Source organism: Varanus komodoensis, unplaced genomic scaffold, assembly GCF_004798865.1.
Source record: "Varanus komodoensis strain SLA01 unplaced genomic scaffold, ASM479886v1 scaffold13_1, whole genome shotgun sequence".
Taxonomy (NCBI): domain Eukaryota; kingdom Metazoa; phylum Chordata; class Lepidosauria; order Squamata; family Varanidae; genus Varanus; species Varanus komodoensis.
Genome location: NW_025335408.1, coordinates 4,333,945 through 4,360,906, shown reverse-complemented (window position 1 = coordinate 4,360,906; position 26,962 = coordinate 4,333,945). Strand labels below are relative to the sequence as shown.

At 40.3% G+C, this 26,962-nt stretch overlaps 1 protein-coding gene across 4 annotated transcripts in view; it reads left to right on the top strand.

The window, feature by feature from the left end:
* The window catches only part of TMEM117 (transmembrane protein 117), a 214,907-nt gene that overhangs the window by 72,241 nt on the left and 115,704 nt on the right, over nt 1-26,962 (top strand). For all 4 annotated transcript variants that reach the window (XR_006413964.1, XR_006413963.1, XM_044422904.1 and 1 more), the window contains one exon: nt 23,892-23,991. Coding sequence is in view for 2 of the 4 variants with exons in the window: in XM_044422904.1 (XP_044278839.1) it covers nt 23,892-23,991 (100 nt within the window). In the remaining 2 variants the exon portion in view is untranslated. The remainder of the gene's footprint in view (nt 1-23,891; nt 23,992-26,962) is intronic.

Here is a 26,962-nt window from a genome sequence, read left to right as displayed (position 1 = left end):
TATTATTAGCTACAGAGTCAAGGGCCAGGTTTTGTCATTGGCACACAGGGGTCTGAACAAGTTGGGATTAGGTCACTTGGAAGATCCCCTTCCTCTGTACCATCCCTTGGTGGGATCATTAAGATAATGCAAACAGATCTTGTTGGTTGCATCACAACTTGCAACTTGCCCTCTCACAACAACTTGGAAGTGGACCTTCTCTGTGGAAGTGCCACCTTATGGAAGGACCTCCCCTGGTATATGGGAGGTGCCACCTATAGCATGCTTCAGGCACCCATTAGAAAGCCATTGCTTTATCCAGGCCTTCCCTACGTGAATGTGCTTTGCTTGTTTGGAATTATAGGTTTTTTGTTATTAATGTTTTATTATAAATATGTTATCAAGTATTCTGTGTTTTAATTGTATTTCCGTGCATTCTGTAATATGTTTTAATGTATTTAATTTACTTGTAAATGGCTTAGAGCTATTTTTAAACAAGGCAAGTAGTTCGTAAATCATTTGAATCCATAAATGAATAGTGGCCACTCTGTCTACTCTTTGCTGCAGGATCTTTTGAAGTGAGTGGCATTTTTTGAGGAAGGGAGTGGCAAAAGAGGGACAGGGCAATTTTTCTGCCTCCTCTATCAGGGGCATTAAGGGACTTGTTTCTGAGCCTGCCTATAAAGAACAACTGACAGCTTGTTCCTTTCCTGTCTTTAGTTTCCTTAGCAGTAGAGTTGGATGGATGGTTGAAAGTGGAAAAGATAGAAAGAAGGAAATGGACAGCTTCTTTTATTTAGCTGTGGCAGAGTTGCCATAAGTAACTGGATGGACAGACAGTTGGCAGGGTTAAACAAATCATGGTTTGTTAACTTCAAATTTCTTTCTAGTTTGGCACTCTCAGCTACAGTTGTAGTTTCTCACAATGCCCTGAACTCAATTCTGGGGCTTCTGGGGAAATTAAAAGGGTACCTAGCCTAGCCATCCAGTTCTGCTTGGAGCACTGCCACCTCAACCAGATTTGCCTACCAGTGTCTGCTATGTTCCGCTACTCAAGTGTAAGGGCATGTGTTCTCAACTCAAATCAGGGCTGTAACCATTTGGGAGAGGATGGATTTAAGTCTTGCATTTTCATCCCCAGATTCCACCTCCACTCCATGGGAGTTCTGTAAACACACCAAAAATATATATATATTTTTCCCTTTGGAAAGTAAAGAAAAAATAAGTCAAACTTTTAGGGACAATGTTTGGTTGGACTGTGACACAGGACTGGCCTGCTAGTGGGTGTTTTGCTCTGGACTCACTGAAACCTAGAGCAGGCCTGGGCTGAAGCATCGGGTCAGGAGAGAGCTCTAGTTGACCCAGCAGGCTGCTGGAGTGGCTGACCTAACAGCTTGGCTCAGGACATAGCGGGAAAAGTCCTAGTTATGGGCATGTGAGGCACAACAGTGAAACGGTTAGTGAGACCTAAGGAAAGCGGCTTCAGAAAGAAAGCATTCTTCCCTTTCTCAGCTTCGTACTAGACCTGTGTTAGTGTGTGTGCTGGTTAAAAACAGCCTCTATTCCTTTATTCATGAGGGTGGTGGAAGAGGGAAGTGTCACTTGCTGAATGTGATCATCCAAGTTTCCTCCATTGTGAGAAGCTGCAAAAAGCTCTCCTTGCCTGGCACCAGTATCTTTTGTATTTTCTTGATTTTTACCTTATTGACCCATTTGGATGTCTTTGTACTTTCTAAAATGTCATACACCTTTGCAAATCTTGAGGTTCCTCTGAACGTGCTAACACTTGCTTCTTGCACATGGATCTGCCATTTTGGCTATGTAAAAATCAGCACCCCACCCTGCTAAACTTAACAAATAGAGGTGATTTATAGGGAGCTTCTCCAAGGAGGGGTATAAAAGCAAACATCCAATGTTTTCTGCATATTTTTGATGGTAACACAGAAAGTCAATGAGTCACATTTTGATTTAGATGGCTATTATCTTTGATGAGGGAATGGACCCTGTTGGTTGATCTGAAGGGACTTAATACATTTTTGCAGCTCTAAGACTAATTTGAAATGCCATCTGCTAAATTGCTAAAATATGCACACTGGTTTTTTTCTGCAATGGATTTTTCTCATCTGCTAGGAATTATTTTAGAGTCACCAAGGTTTTTTATTATTTTTACTCTAACCTTGAAATGAGGAAATATCAGTGTTTCTGGTAGATGCTAGCCTCTTGATCTGCCTGAGGAAGCTGGGTCTCCTCCTCCAGTGATGGAGTGTTAGAATAGCTGCAAAAAAGGGGGCTGCAGTAGCATTTCTAAAGCTGCCCAGCTACTTTGCTTCATAGACAAAGTAGTGTGGGTGTGAGGTATGGAAGCAGGTGCATTAATGCATGCATGATTGTATTAATTGTCCTAACCACACTTGGTAGTGGGAAGATGTGAAGAATCTTTGCTGGTAAACTCAGACAGTCAGGAACTTCATGCAGGAAACTTCATGAAGGAAAAGACAGTCCTTCATGTAACTTGGGCCCACCTCCTGCTACTGAAGTCGATTAGAAGAACCACAAATGTTTAGCTTGTACCTGTCCAGCATGGGGCTCTAGGCAGCCACGGAGGAGTTGGAGGTCATGATAATACAGCTGCTGCCCTGCTCCTGAGTAAAGATGGCAGGAGCCCAAATTTGTTGTCATTGCTGGTATAATTTCAGGGCCTATAAAATCAGCCTGCTGGACATGGATGAAGAGTCAAAGCAACTCATTCAAACTTCAGCATTTACCCATCTTCTCTCTTCTGATGATTCAGCTTTGAATGATCCAGGTGCCATTTTGTTCACAAATTGGGGAGCTGGTACAGTACCTGAAAAGATAAGCATTCTAAGCAAATAATTTCTGGTGGAATTGTGCAAGCTGCAATGAATTCAGTTTTGGACTGCAGAATCTATCAGCTTAAGCCAGCATGGCTAACAGCCAGGGAGGCTGAATGTTTTCATCCAAGACATCTGGAGGACACCAAGGTAGAAAAGGCTGGGATAGTGGGAGTAAACATTCACTGTACACCTTGATTTGAACAGAGCTGTTACATCTGCTATTTCACACAAGCAACATCTCTTGGATCGGCTCTGGGTTGCTGTAGTAGCATTATATGGGTGAGAGAAATGTACAATTCAGTGCATTTTGATGAGAGGGGCAAAATAATAATGTCCCATTGCCTTAACAGTGACTTGTATCCTATAATCTAGCAATTTTTCTATGCCAGCCTATCTCATAATTGAACCCCATTTACCAAATGTTTCTCCTGTTTCAAGTTGGCTGTGCTTGCAATCCCTCAAAGGGCTGCTTTGCTTTGCAGCCAAGACGAGTTCCCATCTGTCTACCACTAATTATTAATGTCATGTGGGGTGGAAGTCCAGGATGGTGTAGTGGTTAAGAGTGTTGACCCGGAACTCAGGAGATCTGGGTTCTAGTCTGCACTCAGCCATGTAGCTCACTGGGTGCCTTTGTCACAGACTTTCAGGCCAGCCTTTGTCACAGGGTTGTTGTTGTAAGGATAAAATTAGGAGGGGGAAGAGGAGAATTATGTAAGCTGCCTTGAGTTCCTGGGAAGGAAAAAGGTAGAATTTAAATATAATACATAAATAAATACATGCTGGAAAAGATCAAGTACAAACCTGTGTGCCGGAAGTTCACCATTCACATAAGATCTTGACTTCATGTACAAAGCAGCCCTAACAATTGTGCATCAAAACACAATCACTGGCATTTATTTGTGTGTTTTATTGACTGAAAAGCCCAAGAAAAGGGAGTGGGGAATGATCTTCCTTTTCATTATAAAAGGCCTCTGGCACCTGTACCAGCTGAACACATTCTGTAGCAGTTTTGCTTGTGTATTTTAAATACCTCTGATATTTATGTTTAGATTTAATTTGGAGAGAATACATTTAAGTAGTGTAAGATGTAAATCCCACGATAGTTAAACTGTATAGAAATGGGTTTTCCCTACCTGAAAAGTCATTATCAATATCACTTATGCCTTTAGAAAGATGGGAATTGACATCATGTTACATTACTTGCCATGTATTTTATGGTTTACCATATGGTCACCAGAACACAGGGCACAGGAGAATAACTTGCAGTATACGGCATACATTATTGTGGCTTTATTGCTTGCAAACATGTCAGTTCAGGCACATGGAGACTCTAGCATAAAATTCCATGCTCATTTGTGTAAAAGTTGGCTTGTTTTTAATTGGATTAAATCAGCCCCTTAAGGTTACCTTGGAGTTAGATAGTTTAATCAGCACATGCAAAAGTATATTGATTAAAAAAAAACCTGAATGAAGTTATGTTGAACTCTGAGGGACAAATTCACAAGGATGTACAGTTATCCATATTTTCCAATTAAATTATTTATTGGGCACCGATTTTCTATGTTAAAAATAAAACGGTACATTGTATAATTGTATCCCAACTACTCCCAATTATTCTCTTCTCTTAATTTCTTAGAATATTTATTCTAGAGAGGTCAGAACTTGGAACTTAATAAAATGTCCAGGATGTCAAAGGAAAGTTAAGTTGCATTCTTAACTTAATTTATATACAGTAGCTAGACGAGGCTTTGCAAAATGCTGCAAAGAGAACCTGCACCATCCATATATACCATGTGAGGTTATCATTCAGCATGTGTGGCATTTTGTTTTCTCTTCCTTATTAAATCATTGTGATGGCTGTAGAAGTTGCCCTGCCAGACATGACATATCCACTGTATGCACGCTGAATAATTCTTGCATTCCCACTGAATCTGCACTGTGGTACAGAGCATGGCAGCAGCCCAAACTATTGATATGGCTACTTGAAATTTTTTCCTCTCCAAAACTGCTACATAGCTCCTGCTCCCTATCTGAATGTGAGAAAACATATCCTGTTTTTCTGATTTGCAGGGATTCATAATGCATTGAAACAACGTAGTAATGCTGGGATCCTACAAATGAGATCAAAATAGCTGATTAACATTTGGAATACGTAAAATTCTATGGCAGAGTATCTGAGCAATCTCAGGTGAAGCAGATAGTGGGCATCTTTCTCTGACTGTCTATGAACCTTGTAAAACATACATAGTTAGCAGTCATACTTGCAAATCTTTCTTACAGCAGCCTTAAAAAAAGAATTGGAATGCTGTTTCAACTGAATCCTGCGGCATGATCTTTTTGTGTATTAAAATCTCTCCTGGCACTTGACCCAACTGTTGTATTAAGTTGGCCTGAAGCTGCACAATTGGGGTAGTGGAATTATTGATTATAATTAGTGTGAAAGTAAATAACTCCCACTGAGACCTCTTTGGAAGCTCTAGCAAGTCCAAGATAAAGTCTTCTGACTGTGAATGTGCACGTAAATCCCTAATCTCATCAAATAGGTTATTTTAAGGAATCAGTCTAGATTAGTAACATGGTGCCATTAATGGAATCATTTTAGTATGAATTAATGAATCGCAGCTAATGCTTTCTGACTTTTAAAAACCACGTACAAAAAATATCACCGTTTAATAGCTCATTGTGAAAAGTGGTGCAAGTTTCCTTGATATTTCAGGTATTATGTGTGCTAAAAGTGAGGAGAGGATATGGGACTGCATCCAAGTCCATCTCCATTGTCCATCTCCATCCTGTGTTGAATGGAAAAGTCTGAAGGGGGCTTCTACTTGCAGTCATTTGAACAGAAATAGAAGTCCCTATGTGATAACCTGGGGGCTTCTTGGAGGCTACAAAGTACACTGTATTGCAAATATATGAATGACAGTTTATAGTTTTGCAGTGAAAAGAAAAAGTTGTACCCAGTTTACCAGATGAGTTTTTGTAGTAGGTGTGCCTAGTCATTGTCATAGTCTGATTGGGATGGAAGCTCTGAAGGATCAGGAGACTCAAAGTTGCAATCTGAGTGTCAGATGATGCTGAATAATCAATCAATCAATCAATCAATCAATCACTGTTGTAATCTTTCCCTTCCTTAGGTCATAAGATATGCTTACGTGAATCTCATCTAAATACACCATCTTTTGAAGTCATCTTCATCCATTCCCCTCCACCAGGACAACACAATTTAGTATACCCTGAATACAGGAATGTGACTTAAATGAAAAGTGGTGTTGCTGTTGTTGGTGGTTTTTTTAAGGGAATATATATGCCCCTTTAAAAAAACAGAATTTATCCAAAACACCTTTCAAAAATAAGCATCAAAAACCATTATTAAAGCCAATCTACAATCATCAGAAACAAAGAGAAAACACAAAGAACCAAACCTGAAACAATCAGATGCCTTAGCAGAAATATTGTTGGTGGCTGGGGGATTGTACATAAATGGGAAGATGACCTAACATCTTTTGCTGGAGGGTTCCACAGAGGGGGGTTCTGCCACGGAGTATACCCTCTTGTTTGTTGCCACCAGCTGTGCCTCTGAAGACAAAAGGCCTGGGCAAAAGCAGCACAGGTGTTGAGCTTAAAAATGGGCAGTTCACACAAGAGGAGACAATTCTTCAGGTAGCCAAGTCCCAACTGTTTAGAGCATTCAAGGTAATAAACTAGAACCTTGAATTGCACTCTTAACAAACTGGCAACCATTGCAGTCAATCAAAAGAAGGAATTCCATCATCCCAATGCTTTGCTCTGCAGATCTTCCAGGTGATACTTATATTGTTCAATCACCCTGCCTCAAACGGGTAGGTGGGTCCTTCCATGTTTCTCCATCATTCCTCCTGTGTTTTTTACCACCACAAAAATAGCTGTCAAGGAGAGATGGAATACCTGACCAGTGTCATTGAATTGGCAACTGTCTGCCTGGGATCAGACTGCATGAATCCCCCAGCAACACATTCCAAAATCTGCCTACAAGGAAGGACTGGAGCCGTAGAAAAATTGCTCCCAGTCTTTCTCATCTCAGCACGTGGCCCAGAAGGATATCGGGTGTCGGGGCAGAACAATCCTCCTATGTAGGTCCTGGAAATATAAAATATTAGGGTGACCAAGGCTATTTCCATACCAAAACCAGGCCTGAAGTTAGATTGAAATGGGTTAAGATAATCACTTTTATCTGGAATTTTCTAGAGTTGGATCTGGAATTTTCTAGAGTTGGATCACTAGGAAAGAATGGGAATGAACAAGTTGATGGCACCCTGGTTTCCATACAATTTTTCCTAGTATCATGACACATTTTCCAGAGGAATGGCATCCCAGAGAGGAATCTGAACCCAGAGAGTCACCACTTACTTTACAACAGTGTCCTGAAATGGACACCCTCTACACATTCCCCCCACAGACCCAAGGAGATGTCATCAGTCTTGGTCTCCAAGAATAATTCCAAAAGCCTTGTCCATGTAGAAGTTTAAGGTGATAGAAATGAACATGGCCCCAGTGGGAGGTGGAATGTCTGAGGAATCCAGGATCCAGGACTGGGCAACTTAAGCTCTTCTTTTCTGCAAGTGTCTTGTGGAAACGGCTCCTTTCAAGTGGAACTATTCCAGCCTAGTAGTCTGTATGGCACTGTCCAAGATGCTATTAATCACTGCCTTATACTGCCACTGCTGCTTAGGTAGTGTAACTGCTTAGTGGGCATGGCCCTTGCCTCACTGGTTCTAGCATCCTACTACCAGAATATCCTCGAGTGCTTAATTGACTGGCCACTTCCCCTGGCACACAGTGTACTCATATTTATATGTTTACAGAAGTAGATGCAAATTGTCCTCAAAGATAATAACTGAAAAAGGAACCTGCAAATGCTTCTCAGGCCTGTCAGTCTCACTCTAGTCTTCTTATTCAGATGTTGCACTCTGATAGCAAATCCCACCCCAGTGTGTTCATGTACATGCCTTCTACACTGCTGGAGTATGTGCATGCATGCATGTGTGAATATTGCAACCATATGGGAGGGTGCCAATTGTGTAAGCTTTTTTCACCCAATCGGTTGTACCCATCTTGCTTTAGATTTAATTTTTATCTTGAAGAACAGATACCATTTCTGTCCCAGCAATAGTAAGTAGTTGTAAGGATGGTGAGTGTTGAACTGTAGAGCTTTCTGGACCAAGGGGCAGAAGGGAGCTAGCAAGTTGCTTAGAAGCCACTTTTATGACACTAAATCAAAAGCTCGGCAATAGCCATGGCCCTGAAGCAGGACAACTGGCTCAGAGGGGTGGAGGAGGATCACACACTGAGCAAATCAAAAGCCAACAGCCTTTTCAGATCAAAGGCATGGAGCCTGACTGCGGGAGAGAGCTAGGTGCTTAGATCCATGTCAAGATGCCAGAAACAAGACAGTATCCTTTTGGAAAGAGATGATACAACTGTTAGACTTTAGATCTCATGTCACTTGCCTGGGAACAAGCCCTATTGAACTCTAAGCTAACACGTACATATAAGTCTTGAGCCTCTTTCCTGCAAATTGTACTCATTTTTGATTAAAACAATGTTTGGATGTTGTATGTTCCATTGAATTATTCCAGTTCTCTTCTGCAGTGATGCAGACAGATTCTTACATCACAGTCCAGTGGCAGTTAGAATCTCAACAGCCATAGCCATAACTCCAGCCTCAGAAACTTACTTCAAGGTCAGCACTAAGACTCTGAACTCAGAATGTCGTCCCCATCGTGGTGCAGAAAGAGCTGCACTGGCTGCAGCGCTAAGGCAGCAAGAGCCATCTCAGAAATGGGCTTTGGGGGCATTCTGGGGATGGGGAGGAGCTCTGCTAGCATGCATGGCATCTTGGGGGCACCTCAGCCTCACCTCCTCCCACTCTGAGGCCAAACACTCAAAATGGGCCATCTCAGTGTTTTGCCATGGCAGACAGACTGTGAAATGATCCTTGCCTTTATGCTGCTTCTATCATTCATAGGATGTCTATAATGGCTTATACTGTCCAATCTCATTAATTTTGAATTGAGTTTGTGATGGTTTGTTCTAATGTTATTCCAAACAAACAAAATGTTATCCCAAACAATGGCTTTTTCTATTTATTTATCTTGCCAATACCAAATGAGGCAAATTAAAATATTTCTGTGTCACCTTTCTCTTTTAAAGCAGTTCAACTAAGCAACAGTTTTTAAACACACTGATAATGTAATTTTAAAAAGAAAAAAGTAACCAGTCAGTGCTAGCAGCAGATCAAAAGCACTTTAAAATCATTCAGGTATGAAATGTACTATTTAAAGAAAAATCAAATTTTTGGAAAGACAAAGTATTTTTTGCCCATTACCTAAAAATTTATCAGATTTGGTGCCAGTGGAAGAAAAGGAAAAGTAATTCCACAGCTGAAGTGTCACTGCTTATAAGGAACATCTCTGGAGATTTGCTTGCCTTAAAAGGAAACCTTCTCAAAAGGTAGCAGCACCATTCATAGGTTGTCTCAACACCTGGGTAGGTTCATGTGGGAATAGGATTCCTTTTTCAGTTGGGTGTCATATTAGCTGTGAATCACATCGGAGTGGATAACTTCTAATTAGGAACAAACCCCATTCAAAATTCCAGGCAGATTTAATCCAAAATCATTCTCTGCATAATTTCTCTACAAGCAAAATAGTAGAGTTAATCTTATGTGTTGGTTTTCTTTTAAAACAAATAGTTTAGGAATAGGTAAATCACTGCTTAAACCCAGTACAAAGAAAGAGTGAATAAAGATCATGCCAAAACTGTATTATGGAAAGCACTGAGAAACAGCTACCTTGTAAGAATAAAGTATGTGAACTTTACCTAATAAAATAAGATTCCTGAAACAGGCTCATCTCCTGCCGATGCTGAGCATTACCTTTTGCAAAAATAAAAGCTGATAACTGCAGTCTGCCCGTACAAATCAGCAAATCATTCTGCTTTCTCTAATTTAGCAGAATATATCTGAACAAGCCTAGAAAGTCTCAAAATAATTTTGCAACACACTTTCTTTAAACTAGATTTCAAGACAGGAGAGGAGGAGGGTGGGAGCTTAAGGGGACCAGGGGTCACATTGCCATTCTGGAAACTACAGGGACCACATGCTTTCTCCATTGCTATGGCAGCATCCTGCCTAGTAATTTCAGAAGGTAATGGATTTCTGTTAGTCATCCATAGAGCCTTTGGCTAACAGGTGGCATATAATAAATAAATAAATAAATAAAGTACACACAGCTTGCTTACAAACCTCAGTATGCATCCAGTCAAGGCATATGATCCCCTGCAAGTTCTTTCTTGCAAAAGCACAGACGTGGCAGGGAATACCAATACAAAATCAGTGTGTGGGGTGAAGGGGGGAAGTAGAAGGTTGTGGGCCACATGCTACCCACCTCTGCTTTCACAGGAGGGAGTACTCTTAATGGTGTTGTGAAACAGTTGTAATCTCTCCAGGCACTGCTAAATAGAAATACAGATTTACTTTGCATTGTAAATGCAAGTGCTTTTAAAAAAATGCATTATTTTCTCATGGAATACAAACATTTGGATATGTAAGATATTCCATCATGTTATTACTTTTATAGGACAATCCACATACATCATGTTACAAAGCATTAGATGACAGGTCTGTGCTCAAGGGCTTTTCACTCTAGAGAATAACATAAGGAGAAAGAGAGAAAGCAGAGGACATGGATGAAAATGGGGACAAAATAACAGGGAAGACTGTGTGATAATTGTAGTTGCACCTACTTTTGTTTCCTTCCAGTAAGGTGTGGGGACTAGGCAGTTGTGCCAAAGCTTTCATGGAATAGGTGGGTTGAGAGATTTACCGTACAATCCTAGGCATGTCTAGGGAGGAAAATGTCCTGCAAGTGAACATGTAGGACTAAAGATGCCTAACTTTTCATGCTTAAAATAAGTAGGAGGTGTGAGCTTGGGCAGCTGTTTGCCATAATGAAGAAAGGCAGAGTAATTTGAGGGAGACAGTGACATCTATAAGTAAAGGTCATAGGGCAGGGATGTGTTAAGATAAAGGACAGGCAGATAAGGCAGGGATGGGAAACAAAGCCATGGGGGTTTTGAAGGTAAGACTGAGAAGCTGGTGCACGATTGAGGAATGGACAGAAAGCCACCATAACAATCTTTAATTCTTCCTTTGTTGGCATTTTACACCATTTGGACAAGGATTAGGTAGTTACTGTTTGTGATTATTGACACAGCCATAGGCACTAAAAGGAAAAAGGAAAGAAGCACTGTTCCCTTTTAATCCAAATGCTGTTTTGTGGTTGAAGCTTTGTTCTTGGTGATCATTTCACTCTTCTTGCCCAAGTGGCATTGGCCTCCCAATACCATAGAATATCATTAATCAAATATAGTTAAGGAAAGGGGAGAACTCTTAACAATCTGTTAATTGGTACATTGTTTAATTCTGGTTCTGTCCCATCTGCTATGCAATCTGTTGCTGCCATTACATTAATGGAAGAAAAGAATTCATCTCTAATCAGCTTCTAAAGTTCTATCCCACTTCTTTCTGCCATGCCTAGTTCACAGCAGCCACAGAAGAGGTGGTAACACTCTTCTTGGAAAATGGGGAGCTGCCTTTCACAGACTTACTCCATTGGACCATCTCAGTATTGGCCACACAAACTGTGATGGTTCTCCATGGCATTACACATTGAGAAGGATATTGTACGGTTCAGTGCTCATCCATGCATAGTGCTCAGTGTGTTGAAAATACAGTTTTCAGTGAAAACAGGCGTAGCCTACCCCCTCTCTGCTGTTCACTCACAGTCTGGAGCAGTAAAACAGAGAAACCTAGCTACAACCTAGATAGGGTAGTAAAGCACAACCCTGTGAACTCACATTGTCAACAGGTTTTGCTGTCACGTTACCTTTCAGCATACCTCCAGTGATAGCTGAATTTTTATGCTAAACTGCTCACAGATCAGATATTTGACCAAAAAGTACCTGTAACTTTTTGAGTAATACTGTGAACAAAAATATGTGGGAGACCTAAAAATAGTTAAAAACCTGTTGGGTATTTCTAAAGTGGCCCTATATTATAAAATAAGTGCTCATGAGTGGCCCAGATAATATCTCTTATACAAAAGGTGTTTTTTTGCCAAGTGACCATATTTAAAATATAACTGAACAAGTAGCGCCTTGAACAGAAAGTGGCAATGTGGTGAACTTCTATTCAGGATGTCAGCCAGCCCACTTTCAGGGTATATCTGTTTTCCCTTATCTACCTGCTCTTCTGATGGCAAAAGAAGAAGGGGACGGCAGAGGATGAGGTGGCTAGATGGAGTCACTGAAGCAGACTGTGTGAGCTTGAGTGGACTCCGGGGGATGGTGGAGGACAGGAAGGCCTGGAGGAATGTTGTCCATGGGGTCACAATGGGTCGGATGCGACTTCGCAACTAACAACAACAACCTGCTCTTCAGTCTCAGTCTGTGCACATGACCACTGAGCATACTCAGTGCTTACAGAGCTGTTGAGCAAGGCGCTGCTTTATACTTCTGCAACTCCTGCCTTGTGATGTTTCTCTCTTGTATATGGATGGCGCTATTTTGGCTACATAAGGATCAGCAGTTGGAGAACAAGATAGGGCAGCATGTGTCCCATTTAAGTCCTTTATTTGAAGAGCTGTCAAAGGACTGTCCTTTATTTTGAGGGAGTCCTCTGTTCAAAATACTACCTGGTCCTAGGCTGTGAAAAGGAATCATCAGAAGGCAGTTGAAATTGTCTATCTTGACAGCTGACTGAACAAGTCACACAGGTTATTTGGACAGTTTCCCCAACTATGGTGAGCTGTATTTCTGTTTATATTATAATCCCTTTTAATGGTGCACCTCAACATCTAAACTAGTATATGCAAATAAGCATCCTCTTTTGTCTTCTTTTTTTGATCATGCATTTTCTCTTTGTTGGGGATTCACAAGGAAAGAATCTACTCTGACAATGGGAGAGAGCATTTTGTATATAGGTTTTTGTTTTATTAGGGTACAAAGATGTTAAGTGCCTACACTACTGTGTTTCTTTACAGTTCATTTGTTCTCTTTATTCCACAATTCTGCTTTAAGGATTTTATATGAACTCTGAGAGGGAAAAACTTGTTTGACTTGACAGTGTATATCTAATTGGCTGTTACTCAGTAAAGTGGCTAACCCCTGTGTCTAATTAAACTAATTGCATAGTTTAACCCTAATTAATATAATTAAGTGTGCCTTTCTTTAATTTTATTAAATATACTGGGGCTTTTAAAAAAAAAAAACCCAGCTCCCTGTGACTTGTTTGATATACATAGTTCTTGGTGTCAGTGGGAGACTGGTGCAGGGCTGCACATCAAGGCTTTATGGTAGATCCACATTCTGTACCTTCAGAGCATTTGCTTTCTGAAAGTCACATCAGGCCCAAGCTGAGCATATGCCAACAACTTTTCCCATCTGTTCTGCAGGCAGGGAGGTTGTGAGCTGAACGGGAATGGTGCCGCCCGCACAGGTGAAGAGTCTATGTTAAGCAAGGCAAACCTCCACATTGTAGCTGCTCCATTTTGGGGTGCTATTTCTGTCACTGCAGCCTGTTTATGAAAGTGGCTTGTATCAGATCTCCCCTTGAATATTCCTGTCTCTGTAGATGCCATGGCTGGTAGTGTATACTTAGTATCATGCTTTCCCGGAAAGCAGTAACCCACTAATTTGCTGGGATAGTCCCATACCTGAGAGCTTCTATCCTTCAAGATAGCAACCAAGGAGATCAAATGGAGAGGAAACACCAGACAGGACTTCTCTGTTGTGTCTCAGTATAACTGCAGATCAGAGACTTCCCTGCTCCAGCTAGCAAATGCCACAGGCAAACCAATAGCCAGATCCCCTGTTCTTTATCACTATATGTTTCCACTTCCTGCTGGAGAAGCGCACTTCCAGAACAGTCACGGTTGAAATGGGCAGAACATTTTCTAAAGAATTTCCCTCCACCACCATGCTTTTTTTCCCTCTTGGAAAAAATATATATATATATTCATGCCTAACAATAAATATATGCCTATTGCAAATACAATATTGGGCAATCTTGGCATTTGTAATGAATGAATTTGTAGCAAATATTTTTAGGTGATTATCCCCAACAAGAATGCAAGAAAAGGAATATATGTAATGGAAATACATGCATGTCTCAGGGTAAATGAAACCAATTAGTGGTGACAGCGAAGCTGAAAGTACCTCAGCAACATTAGCGGAAGAGAACTGAACTCCACTGGAAGAGATGATTGCTTGCCTATCTTTGGCTTGCTGAAATGAATTTGTGTGCAGTATATCACATGCAACACATTTATACCTCACCCTTTTTCCTCTTGCAAGGAACCGAAGGCCACTTACAAGGTTTTCTTCCTCTCCATTTTAGCCTCTCAACACTGTTGTGAGATAGGTTAGGCTAACTGGCCCCAAATCACCCAGTAAAATACATGGCTGAGTGGGGACTAGAACTTTCCTAGTGAGGACAAGGTCCCCACGAGTATCCTGAGCAATTGGTTCTCCTAATGTTTCTAGATTCTATCTGGATGGCTGTGGAGGAGGTCAGTGTCACATTCAACCCCAGACATGCGCTTCAAGCTTGGAGCTGGGACTCCAACCTCAAAGTGCCCTTCTTCCATCTTCACAGCCAGCACAGTTATTTCTACACTAGTTATGGCTCTGAGGTCAGAAGGCTGGGGTTTTGTGAGCAGGGAGAGGAAGAGAAAGGCTCTCCCAGTATACAATGCATCTTGGTGGGGTTTTAGTCTTTTTTATTTGCATGCAGAGCCAGAAGACCTAGACAGTTGACATTCCTCTTCAAAGACTTTTTGCAGTGTAGAAGAAATATGGATGCACAGTCCCTCCCTCCACTGGGTGTCCTTCACCGAGTTTGGAAAGATAGTTGTGTTTCCTGTACCATTTTGGCATTTAATTTAAACAATGTAAGGATAATAACCACATTAAAGTGTGATCACTTTAAATGTTTTTAATTCTTTTCCATAAATATTTCAGCTCGAGTACTTGTGATATATTGGGACAAGGGCACTTTTAAAAGCTTTGTTTGCTAAATACAAGTAAAATGAACACTTAGATCCCTTTCTAGAGCATAAGAATATTTTCCAATGCAAATTACTTTCATGCAAATTAGCCTAGATTTGCTTAGGAAAGACTCCAGAAAATTTTCTGGTAGCGTTTCTTATTCAGAATTTTCTAGAAAACCCATATCAGTATGCCTGAGAGATAATTCTACAAACTGGTGTTTCGTGGCTTCTGTAACAATCTGCCCCCAGAATCATTTCAGAAACCAGGGAGTATTGAATTAGCTACCCCATTACAATGGAATGGTTAGGAAAGAAGCCTGTCATACAGTCCTATTTAACTCCTACAATTTGGGATGGGGTACAAGAGTAGAGTAACTTGTTTAAAATACTCAATGGCTACTTATTGTGCAATATCTTGCCCAACAAACTTACCAACAAACAGAACAATAAACATAGCAAGACATCCAAATTGTCACCATCAGAAACACATAAGACCCAAAGCAGTAAAGATCCAGCATTTAGTGATTGTGAAATGCCCAGAAATATAGGCACCAAAACAAGAGTGAGGGGACCATTTCAGAAGGGCAACACCATGGAGATAGCCTCTGCTGCTGGATGGTAAACTGCTTGTTGTGATATGCTCAACAGGGCCTCCTCTGAATTTCTTAGTTATCTGGCAGATCTATCTAGGGAAAGACAATCTTTCAGGTAAACTATTGGAATAGATTACAATAGCAATTGTATAATAAATACAAAAGCTCCATTGGACTCTATAGCACTTAATTTCAATGTATGCATGTGGATTCTACATGGATTCAGAGTATTAATCTATTCATGGTTGAATCTTATGCAAGTTTAAATAGGAAAAAGGCCTGCTTTCCCCAGCATGCCCTAGCCAACCAGCTATCTGGGGCACGCTGGGAAATGTAGACCTTTTTTCTGTGGAAGCTTACACTGGCCTGTACACTTTGAATGTCTAACTATGTGGTGCACATTCCTATGTATGTTTTCTGTAGTAAGCCCCATGAATTGAATGGGACTTGCTCCTAGGTAACTGTATATAGGACTGCAGCCTAAGAAATACAAGCAGCATAAGGATCTCTTGGATAGAGACATGAGCATCAGAGCCCACCTTGGAATATTAGCCAAATTGCTGTTAACCATAAGCTGCTGTATTTCCATATTTCTGTGCTCCATTAAGGGTTACTCTTATATTCTATGATTGGGTAGTTAACCAATCTCCCTAATTATCTGGAAGTTTTGGGTGTCTGACCATTTGAATAAGAAATTGTATGATGCATAGATTGGAGCAGCTATACAAAATTATATATCATTTGTCTCTTATCCTACTTCCTGTTAGTTAGACAAGATGTGGCACCTTGAGAAAGACATTTCATTTCCCCAAATACACAGTTTAAAAACTTCCTGTTTAATGGACAGACCTATCCTTCAAGAAAACTCACAGAAAAAGTAAACTTTTTTTGCGTACCAAGTTAAAGATCTAAGCCAAAACTAAACAGCAGTTTGTTTCCACCACCTCTAGAGACTGGGATTTACAATATCCTTAGGTACTCTCTGAAATCCCCCTTTCTGAACTGGTTCACAAGACTGTTTCTGCTTTGTTTTGTGTACTTAGATGGAGAATTGTATCTGCCTAATTAACACCTTGGGGATTTAATATGGATGGTAAACTCAATTCTAAGCCTATATAAACCAAAGGAAAAATATACTTGGACTGTAACTCACTGATTTCACAAACAGGGCAGCTTGTATGTTTTGTACTAATTCATTAATTATTTTTTCATACCACCCTGTCCTGAAGGCTTTTAAAAAATTGCTCATATATACCTGGCAGCAAGCTAATCTATGGAATTATGAGTTCTGTGCCACTGAAATTTCTTCTTGTAAATCACCTCATCTGTTCTGTGGTTAAGAACATCCATATAATATAATGAAATCCCACTGGATGTGTCATAAGTTTGATGCACCATGTAGGCACAGCAAAAGGAATAAGCATGATGTGAACTGTTACATATACTGGAAGCCACATTTAAGGATCAATTCTTCACAAGCCACCTTCAATCAACCTTTTTTCCTTTCTTTTATTTTCTTTTTTTAAATTAAGAGATACAGGAGTCAGATTATAAATTGGCTCAAAGTAGGCTGAATTGATGAAGTACTCTAAATTGTACATGTCTACAATTTATTAGTTTAACCCTGTGATCCTTCAGATGGCAATTTTCTTTTATCATTTGATCCCTATACAGTTATAGCATAAAATCTCTTCATTTTGCCTTTCCTATAACATTGCTTTTCATTTATTGCCGCAGCTGTTTAATCACATTTTTTTTCTGAAGGTTTATTGCAAGCTAAACAAGGATTAGGTTAAGCAGTGCTGGGCAGAGGGTAGATCTCCAGATGTTCTGGATGTCAGTTCCCACAGCATTCATCATTGCTAGCCATGCTGGAAAGGCTGGCAGGGGCTTTCGACAGTCGAAGTCCAAAACATCTGGAGATCTGCTTTCTGCTCACCACTGGACTGGATTATCTCAGTTACAAGTCAGAGTAGGGCATGAGATGGAAGGAACTTTGGTTCATATCTCTATTTAGTCGGAGCTGGAGCCTTGTCGGTGTGGACAGCTGGAGACAAGTTGACGATTGCTCTAAGTTGGGCACTGGGTGAACTGGGGTAAGCTGTGCCTGCGTGTAGGGGGTCTGTGTACAATCCTCATGATAGTGGCAGTCCCTTTTCAAGCCAGCACTATCACAAGAATTGGGGTGTCCATATCTGGATGAATAGCATGGAAAGTCAGTTCACACAACAGCTCCACATGAACCCAGCCTGGTAATGGCAATGGCTGCCCTGTGCCCAAGAAGATATCACATGTTTTCAGCATGGAGAGCACAGCATTTGTTATGCATTATAGCCATGCCCACCTTTGGCAAAGATCTACTACAGACAAGGTCAGAAAGGGAAAGCATTATTGGAAACCCATTCCCCCTGCCCAAACTGTAAGGTTTCTAGGGGAATATTCATATTGACTTTTGCACATGTTGATTTGGTAGATAGCCAGGACAACTGATTAGATTCCTGAACCTGAAAGAGTCAAACTACTCTAGTCCACTTGGCTGGGAATAAATACCAGATTACAGTGCTGGGAATTTGTGTTTATTTGGGATTGATTTTATTATTCTCTTATGTGCTGAAAGCTACAGAGGCTGGTGTGCTTAACTATCCCCATCATCTAGACAGAAGTGCTTGGGATGACCTGGATTTTGATAAGTGTTCATGTGAGAATGAATGTAATATTAGACTGGCAGAATAAAAATCAGCAGAAATCATTTTTTTCTGGATTCACAGCCAACAATTGGCACAGCGTCCATTAGGAACAATTTATCAGCATGAAAACATGACACAAGTAGTGGTAGCAGAAGAGGTACAAATGCCCTTGTTTTCATTTGCATTTTCATGATGATGTGCTCCTCAAATAGGCTAAACAAATGAGGACAATGGTGATATTTCTTTGGTGACCATCACTCTATAATGTAATTTGACTCTACTATATTAAAGTTGAAGGCTGTGTATTTCATTACACATTTACTTAGAAGCAAGTTTAATTAAGCAGGACTTTCCCCTGAGAAGGATGGCATGTGACACTTAGCATGATCTCTCTTATATTTTTAAGAAAATAAACTAAACAAAAACCAACATCAAAAACAAAACTTATGCTGGCCTAGATGGACCTTGGTCTGACACAGCATGACTGCTCCTACATTCTTATATTCTATATTAGCATAATATTGGTGAGTCTGAGTCTAAATTTTGCCGTGTGGAGGTGCAAGTGACAGCCACTTCATACCTAAGCCATTTGGACTGGGAAGGGCCTTGTCAAGCCAGTCTCACTGAGGGGTTCTCCCTAGTGATCTACCTTCTCATTACCAACAGCTGCCATTCCTCCTTTTCCTCTTTCTGGTCACTGCTATCAGTTACTTGGTTGACAATCAAAGATCCTGGGAATGTGTAGGAAGTGCTTCGAGTGCTTCTCCTGCTCACCACCATGACTGTTGCCTGAGTCAGAGAAAGAGGCAGTGAATGAGCATGTTGAGGTGGTAATGAGGAGAAGCAATTCCAGGGGATTCTTGTCATTGAGTCCAGCTGGGGTAAGGGCCTCAGCAGACATCATGATGATGGCTCTGATCATCATGAGCAAAGATGATGATCAGAGCCATCATCATCTTTGCTCATGACGATGGCTCTGATAACACCCTACTCTCGATGAAAAGAGGCTAAGTCCTTAGCCCTGTCTATTTGAAGGAGGGGAACCTTGAATTTTAAACAAGCATGAACAGCATAACCGAGGCAACACGTGGGGCTTTGGTACCTCTGCCCCAGTAAAAATATCTTTTGACTAAGAGAAATGGTGCACAAGATGGCTTACAGTCTTAAATAAACAATAATACAACAAATGCATCAAAACACCACCACAACAGAGTAAAAAAGGCATACAGCCAAGCTGACTTGTTTATTTACCTAGCACCTGTTTGTATGAAAAGGGTATTTTTTTTCCTGCTGGTGAAAGGACAGCAGAGAGCAAGCTAAGCTAGCCTTCCTCAGCGGGGGCTTCCCAGCTTGGGAGATAGCAGGCACATTACTCTAAACATGCTGCTGAAGTTGGCAGTCTTAAAAGAAGGGCCTCTCCTGAACATCATAAGGCCTGGGAATGCTTATTTGAGGGACAGTAGTCATGTTTACTGTATCCCAGTTGTCCTCCATTCTCCAGGGAAATGTAATTTTTGTGGCAGTCTGCCTCCCTTGCTTTCCAGAGTAAATCACAGCGTTGTTCCCAATGGCTTAGGTCTAGCTGTTGGGGATGCATGACTGTCTTCGAAGCAGCCTCGTATTCACACCAGGACCTCATATGTATTTTAGCTGCTTGAATCTGCCTGCTGGCAATTTGACAATATCAGATGTCTATGGGCAAATATGTAGGTCAATTTGCACAGCACAAGAGTTGAAATGTTCTGTAATGTCAATTATTTGCATCTTTAAACATGTCTAGAATTTATAGTCTGTGTATTTTTTCTGCATGCAAATTTTTGTTGACTATCAAAATAAATGAAATAATTGCTCTTGTGATGCCTTCCATTAGTTCATAAAGGAAATTATTCTTTGTTTGCTTTTGAGAAAAGGAGAAGGGAAGTTAAGCTTCATTAGGTTGCATTTTAAAGAGACAGGATTTATTCTGCTGAAAGAGAAACAATGATGTCTAAACCACCAAAGCACTGAGTATAGAACATTCTGTCATTTAGGCATAGTTTAAGTTGGATAAACCTGGAAGGAAGTGGCTTAATAATTAAAAATGTAATTTATTACTCTAATTGTGTCACAAATTTGATAGAATAATGTACTTAAGAATACAACAAGGTCCTCAGCCAGTTGTGTAGGTATGCCAGACCCTGTTTTAATTTCCTCTAATGTAACTTTGTACAGTCCTGATTCAGGTTGGGCCCAGCCTGCACTGGGAGGGAAGAATTAACTCCCCCCCCCCCCCCCCGCACCATTTCCTTCTCTGAAATTCCACTTCTTCCTGGGGAGAGGGATTGAAAAAGAAAAAAAAATCCACTGACTGGAGTGGAAACTTTTCAATTCTGCTCCTTGGGGGAAGAAAATTTCAGGGAAGATATATGAAGTGGGAAGGCTTAATCCTGCCCTCTCAGAGCACACTGGTCCCAATCCTAACTGGAGACACATGCAGTTATACTAGAGTTAAACATTCCACAAGTCTCAGTTAGATGCTATATGGTTAATAGAATGTGCAGTTCACCCTTTAGAGTCTACAGGAATTGAGATAGGTGCTTCCTTAGGTGCTTGTGATGTCTTTCTTATCATCCTTGATATATGCACAACCAACTTCCCTTCCCTTCCCTTCCCTTCCCTTCCCTTCCACCCTTTTTCTTAAAAAAATATCAAACAACTAGCTAAAATAGATAATTCTGCATGGATTTGGGTGCATAACATTGTACCTTGGTCATATGTTCCTGAAATGTGTGCACAATGACATCACAAATATAACACTGCCAGTTTCAGAAAGCAATTCAAATATCTAAAGGTATTGCCTGATTGCTGGAATGTATAAAGGCAAGTATACAAGGCAAGGCATGTATAAACCTAAAGCATCTTTCTTCTCCCAGTTCCCTGCCCAAATGGCGCCACTGCAATTGTTTTTGGCCACTGGGTGTTGTTTCAGCAGAAACAGAGCATCTATTAGCAAAGGTACCTTATTTCAAATCTAGATCACAAGGGAAGGAAAGAATCCTGGAGTGCAGGGGAAGAAAAAAATCCAGACTGTTGCTAGCATGTGAAACAAAGCACTGAAGAAAACACTTGAGAAACAAGTTTAGGAAACTGTGTCCCTGTGATTATGATAGATGATGGGGCTGGATTATAAGTGAGAAGAAGTAAAAAGGGAAAGAGTGTTCTAAGCCTTAAAACTAAAATTTAAGGGCTGTTCAAAGAACCTAGATGGAATTTTTTTATCCTGAGAAGAAATGCCCTGCCTACCCAAATAAGTCCTTTCAAAATGTTTGAGCCCCACATCTTGGCCCATTACATATTATGGGATGTTAAACTGCATTTTCCTGAGACAGCAGGTATGCTACAAATCAACAAACTGCTTGTTCTGGGTTTAGGCTGTGATTCCAATTTTATACACAGATCCTAAGGGCAAAATAAAATATGGAGCAGTTATGTGTAGTATAATTCTGCTTTAATTATCAGACAAAGTCATTTCATGCTTCAGTGTTCCCTCATAGAAAAGCTACTTTTTCTTTCTTGTGTAGAAGGGGAACATATAAGGCCTAAAATCCTTGGACCTAACCTAACATACCCACTTTCCTATTTTATTACACAAGGGGAAAATACTCCCTGCCATATCCATCAGCCCTAAAAGGTACACGAAGAACATCAGAGACATCCAAGTGGGTCAGTTGGAGGTGTGAGCCTGCTACAAAACAAACATTGAACCAGAAGGCTAAAGACATGGGGCAGCCTTCTTCAGGCAGGCCGTGTCAGACATGTCAGAAGACTTGTCCCTTCATCTTTAGCTATCTTAGGACTGAGTTTATAGAGTCCTAGAGAAATCTGAAGGCTGCTGGCTTGGAGAAAGCTGACATAGGATATATCTGGGATATATTTTGAAGTAAAGAGCTGGCATTCTTAGTGTATTTTCTTAAGAAAGATCTGGGAACCATGTCCTGCATATTCCATATTTTTCAGCCTAACAGCCTACAGAAAAAGTGTTTTCCTACTTGTAAGCCTGGATTAAAGTTGCAGCGGTTGGTTGTTAGCTTACATATTTTCATTACTGTAGCTCAGAGCTGGTGAGTAATTCATTTTCCATTTAGTCACCCAAGCACACAAACAAATACAACAGGCAGCAAATGCTTCTTGTTAGAATCCAGTGAAAGGTGGTGTTTTGCACTGTTCTTTCCAATGGGCCTGTACAATTCAGATGGTTACAGGTCAGCTGTCTCTCTTTCAAAGGCAGGACTAAAAGCCTTCATTTTTGCAACAGCTGTTCAGACAGCAGCCTCAGCCATTCTCTCTACACTGAGGGTCAAGAGAAAAGAGTTAACAGCTTTTCTTTCCTTGTGCAAATCTTGGATGTAATATGGAAGATGGATCTTCTTGTGATATCATTTTCTGTACATGTCTCTGCTTCCTTTAAATGCCTTTCCTTCCCCTCCTTCTAAGGGCACTTTGGGTGAAAGCCCTTTTATTCTTTGAATTGGCACAGGAAGCAGGATTCCTCCTCCCTTCTCCAGTACCACACTCCAAATCTAAATTGCATCCCCATCCTGCAAGTTTCCTTACTCAAAGAAAGCCTGTGAGGTATAGTGATTAAGAGCACTGGAGTGGAACTGGGTTCAAGTCCTTGCTTAGCCATGGAACTAACTGGGTGACTTTGGGCCAGTCAAGCATCTCAGCCTAACCTACCTCATTGTTTTGTACAGATAAGACTGAGAGCAGCAGGAGGAGAATTATGTAAGCGCTTTGAGTTCTTTGTAAGAAAAATGGTAGGATAATAATCTACTAGAGAAAGAAAGGAAACAGTGCTGGGATTTTTAATCTCTAATAGTCCCTATTAAATCGACTTTGGCCTTTCATTATAAGTTTAGGTATGCCAGCTCTGCTAGAATGCTCAGACTCAATACTTCAATTAGAATTTGTTTCCACAGATTGAGGAAATTTCATGTTCTGAGAGTGATGAGATTTCATGCCATTCCGGTACCATCTGTAGAGAAAAACCATTGGGAAACCACTGTAGTTCCTTCTTACAGCAGCTGCTGAGATAGATCTGGTACAAGAAGAATTTTTGCCATTCATTTGGCTTGGTCTGTTAGCATTGTGTGGACTGTAGTTCAAAATAATGCTGTCTTCCTACCGATTAATAAGTATCCCCTCACTTTTGGTTTACAAGTCCATTCACTGAAGATGAACCTAAGGTTTCATCCTTTTTAATTTTACTCAGAACTAAGTTCAATTGGATTTACTTACCCCTAGGTAATTGCATACAAGATTGTAGGCATAAGCTGCAATACCAAAGTGCGTTTACTTGAACATAATCTCCACAGAATTGAGTAGTACTCTCTTGGAAATAAGGATGCATATAGTCAGATGTTAGCATATCTTAGGGAACATGATGCAGCCACCTTGCTAAAATGAAGCTGATATAGTTGCAGTATATAGCTGGTTAGAACCCTAAAGGCTGGTTTAAGTTCTATAGTGAAAGATAGGCAGAATAGAAATGCAATGAGGAAACGATTAAATGGACTGCAAAACAAAAGTAGAGCTGTCAATGGCAGCTGGGAGGTTTTCCTTTCATCCTTGTGCCAGCTAGACTGAACTGTCTGGAATTCTGCAGTAACTTGACCATCTGTAACTTATGGTTATGCACTCTTTGCATTTCAGGGCATACATTGTAACAGACTTCATGGGCATCAGGAATGAAAGTTTTATGAAGGTGGCAGCTGTGGGGACATGGATGGGAGATTTTGTCACAGCTTGGATGGTAAGAGGTGTTTTGTTTTGTTGTTTTGTTTTGTTTTGTTTTAATTAGAAAAAACAACTTGAAAGTTAAACAAGAAAAGTCTAATTGGTGATTGAAATCCAACATAACCCGAAGGCCTTGAACAGCACAGTGCAACACAAATATGCCCCAGGGTAACAACACCATGATGGAGAACAGCTGGATATGTCCATATACAACGCTGCTATAGTTAGGATGCATGTTAGAACAGGAAAAAGGGCTTCCCAGTATTCCCAGCCAGCTTGCTGATTCTCCACTTGTCAAGCAAGCAAGGTTAGCAGTGATGAGAAAGAGAAAGGATCAATAGCAGCTGGTGGCAATGACTGTGAGAAGGCCGACTCAACGAGGGAAGAGAGACACTGCAGATTCCTTGCCCAGGGCACTCCAAAGCTTCCAAATCCAAAACTTGCAACTGTATCCATGTTTACTGATCTTCAAGAAAAGCCATTCCCAGGTGCATGTACAGAAGACCAAGACATCTGGAGCACATCAGGTTAGGGAAGACTGCTTTACAGAATGCACTTGTAGAGCAGGGATTATGATATTTTACGGTGTAAACAAAGGTAGAGAGGTTGTTGTTCTTTCGCTATAAAGAGTTTTATGTAATATTCGTGGTGGAGTACCATTTGCTTTACTTTGCACAGATTCTAATACAGGGAATTGTCCCTTTAAAAATTTGTTAGGTGAAACTAGAATAATGAGGTTTTCCTGTATTTTACTGCTTTATTTTACTGCTGTTTCATTTATGGTATGAGAAGATGGTTCTGAAGATCAGTGCAACTTATGATTTATTCATCAAAGTGACAGCACACTCTTAGGCATGTCTTCTCAGAAGTAAGCCCTATTCTATTTAATGGAATTTACTTCCATGTAGATCTGAATAGATTTGAACCCTTAGTCTCACATGCACTTCAGGTAATTTTAGTCCTTGTACCCTGCACCTAACATACTAACAACTTAGTATTTTGAGTTTACGGAAATTTTCATCTTGATCTTTTCAGAATATCTCTTTCTTTGTGAGAAGTACATTTGTTTTGCATTTGACAATGTGCCTTCTTTCTAACTTAACAGTATTTTCAGAAGCATAACCTATTAACTGCCAAATGTCTCATGTTCAAGAAGACTTGATTTGAAATATAGTAGAAATATAGTATTTTCATGTACAAAATCTTATTTTCTTAAGACAGTTGGAATTTTATATGATGAAGTCTTGCAAATAGTTCCTGGTGGACAATCATTTGTGCTTCCTCATCTCAAGGGTTCAATCAGTTACACATCATTCCCATTGAACTCAATAGGAATAATCATAACTACAACCATATAGTGATGTGGGCTTTCCAGAAAACAATTCCCATGCATCTTAGAATAAGTTAGGATCACTTGCATAGGGAAATTTGCACTGGAAATGTTTCAGATGCTCTCTATATGTGTTAGACTTCTGCTCTTAGCATTCCTGGCTATTGGCCATGCTGACTGGTGCTGATGGATATGAAAGTCTCATACATCTGGAGAGCACCGTTCTGGGAGACATTGCCCTACACAGTGATCCAATTTAGCACATCTATTGTATATATTAATTCCATAAATTTATATGCCCCTTACAATATTTAAAAATATTTAAGGGTTTTACAAAGAAAGATTAAAGACACAATCCATTGGGAATGTCCATAACCCACTGAACTCAGACGCTTACAGGCATCCTGTGTAGAATGGGGGGAACACAAAAGCAAGGGTCACCTCTGCACTCCTCCTGCTTCAGGTGCCAAGTCTGAAGGGTTTCAGTCAGTTTTGTAGGATTGCACACTGTAATTCTAAAATTACAGCTCTAAGTTTACACAAATAAACTTAGGGCTTCTAGAGGACTTTGGATTTGAATCTGAAAACTCCCAGGGCCTTCTAGAAGTCGTCTAGAGGACTGTAGGATTACTCTGCCCTCAGTGTATTAAAATACATAATCATGAGTACACAGTTTTTTTTCTTAAGGAAAGATGTAAGAATTAATCTTGGAATTGTTGTTTTTCAAGTCTTAGAGAAATTCTCCTAAATATTTTATATTTATCTTTTACCTCCTATGTATTTGAAACAAACTCAACTGTGATGGAAATTAAAATAACATAAAGGATGCAGTTTCTTTTATCTTTGCCGTTTCCAAGTATGTGTCAATGACATGTCCATAACAAATTACAGTATTTTGATCTGGTGACCTTGAAACAGCATCCTGCAAATCATCCATTTGGGCAGATTTAAAACAAGAAGTACATCCATCCATGGTTCTCCAGCCAAACTATTAATCATTCATAGTTGCAGCTGAATCTCCATGAGCGTGGTCTTCTTTTCACCAGTTTTGTTCTCTATTTGTTTCTGAAATAAAATTTACACAATTCGAAGGTCATCAGAGAAAACTGATCCTGGTCATCTTTTGGCAAGCTCAGATTCACTGAAAGCCAAATGAATTAGTAGTTGTTAGCTAAAGTGCATCAGGCAATGCATTCAGGCTAATGATTAGAAAGCAGCTAATATAATATCAAGGGCAAACAGCACCATGTTATCATTATAATGAATTCAACCTAATCCAGACTCTGGGGTAAGTGGTCCAGTGAGCTTTTGCAAAGCTTCCTCATTTACTTTGAGGAAGGAAACAGCTATTCACCTTGATGGTGGAACAATAGCAGCAGCCGAGTTCATTCAACAAGGACGTACATGCACACGTGTCCTGTTTCTGGGGAAATGCTTCTTTAAAAGTATACAACAGTAACCCAGGATTTCTTAAGTGCTCCAAGCTTAGACTTTGTAAGTTCAGTCTCTATGAATATGTTACTTATATTGTAAGGAAAGAAAAAGCAACCAGATGAGTTAAACCAAGTGGCACTTAGGTAAACTGGTAGCTGGCTTCACTGTCAGAAAGAGATGGAATAGAATTCTGATCTGCTGCTAAACAACCTCATTAATTCCT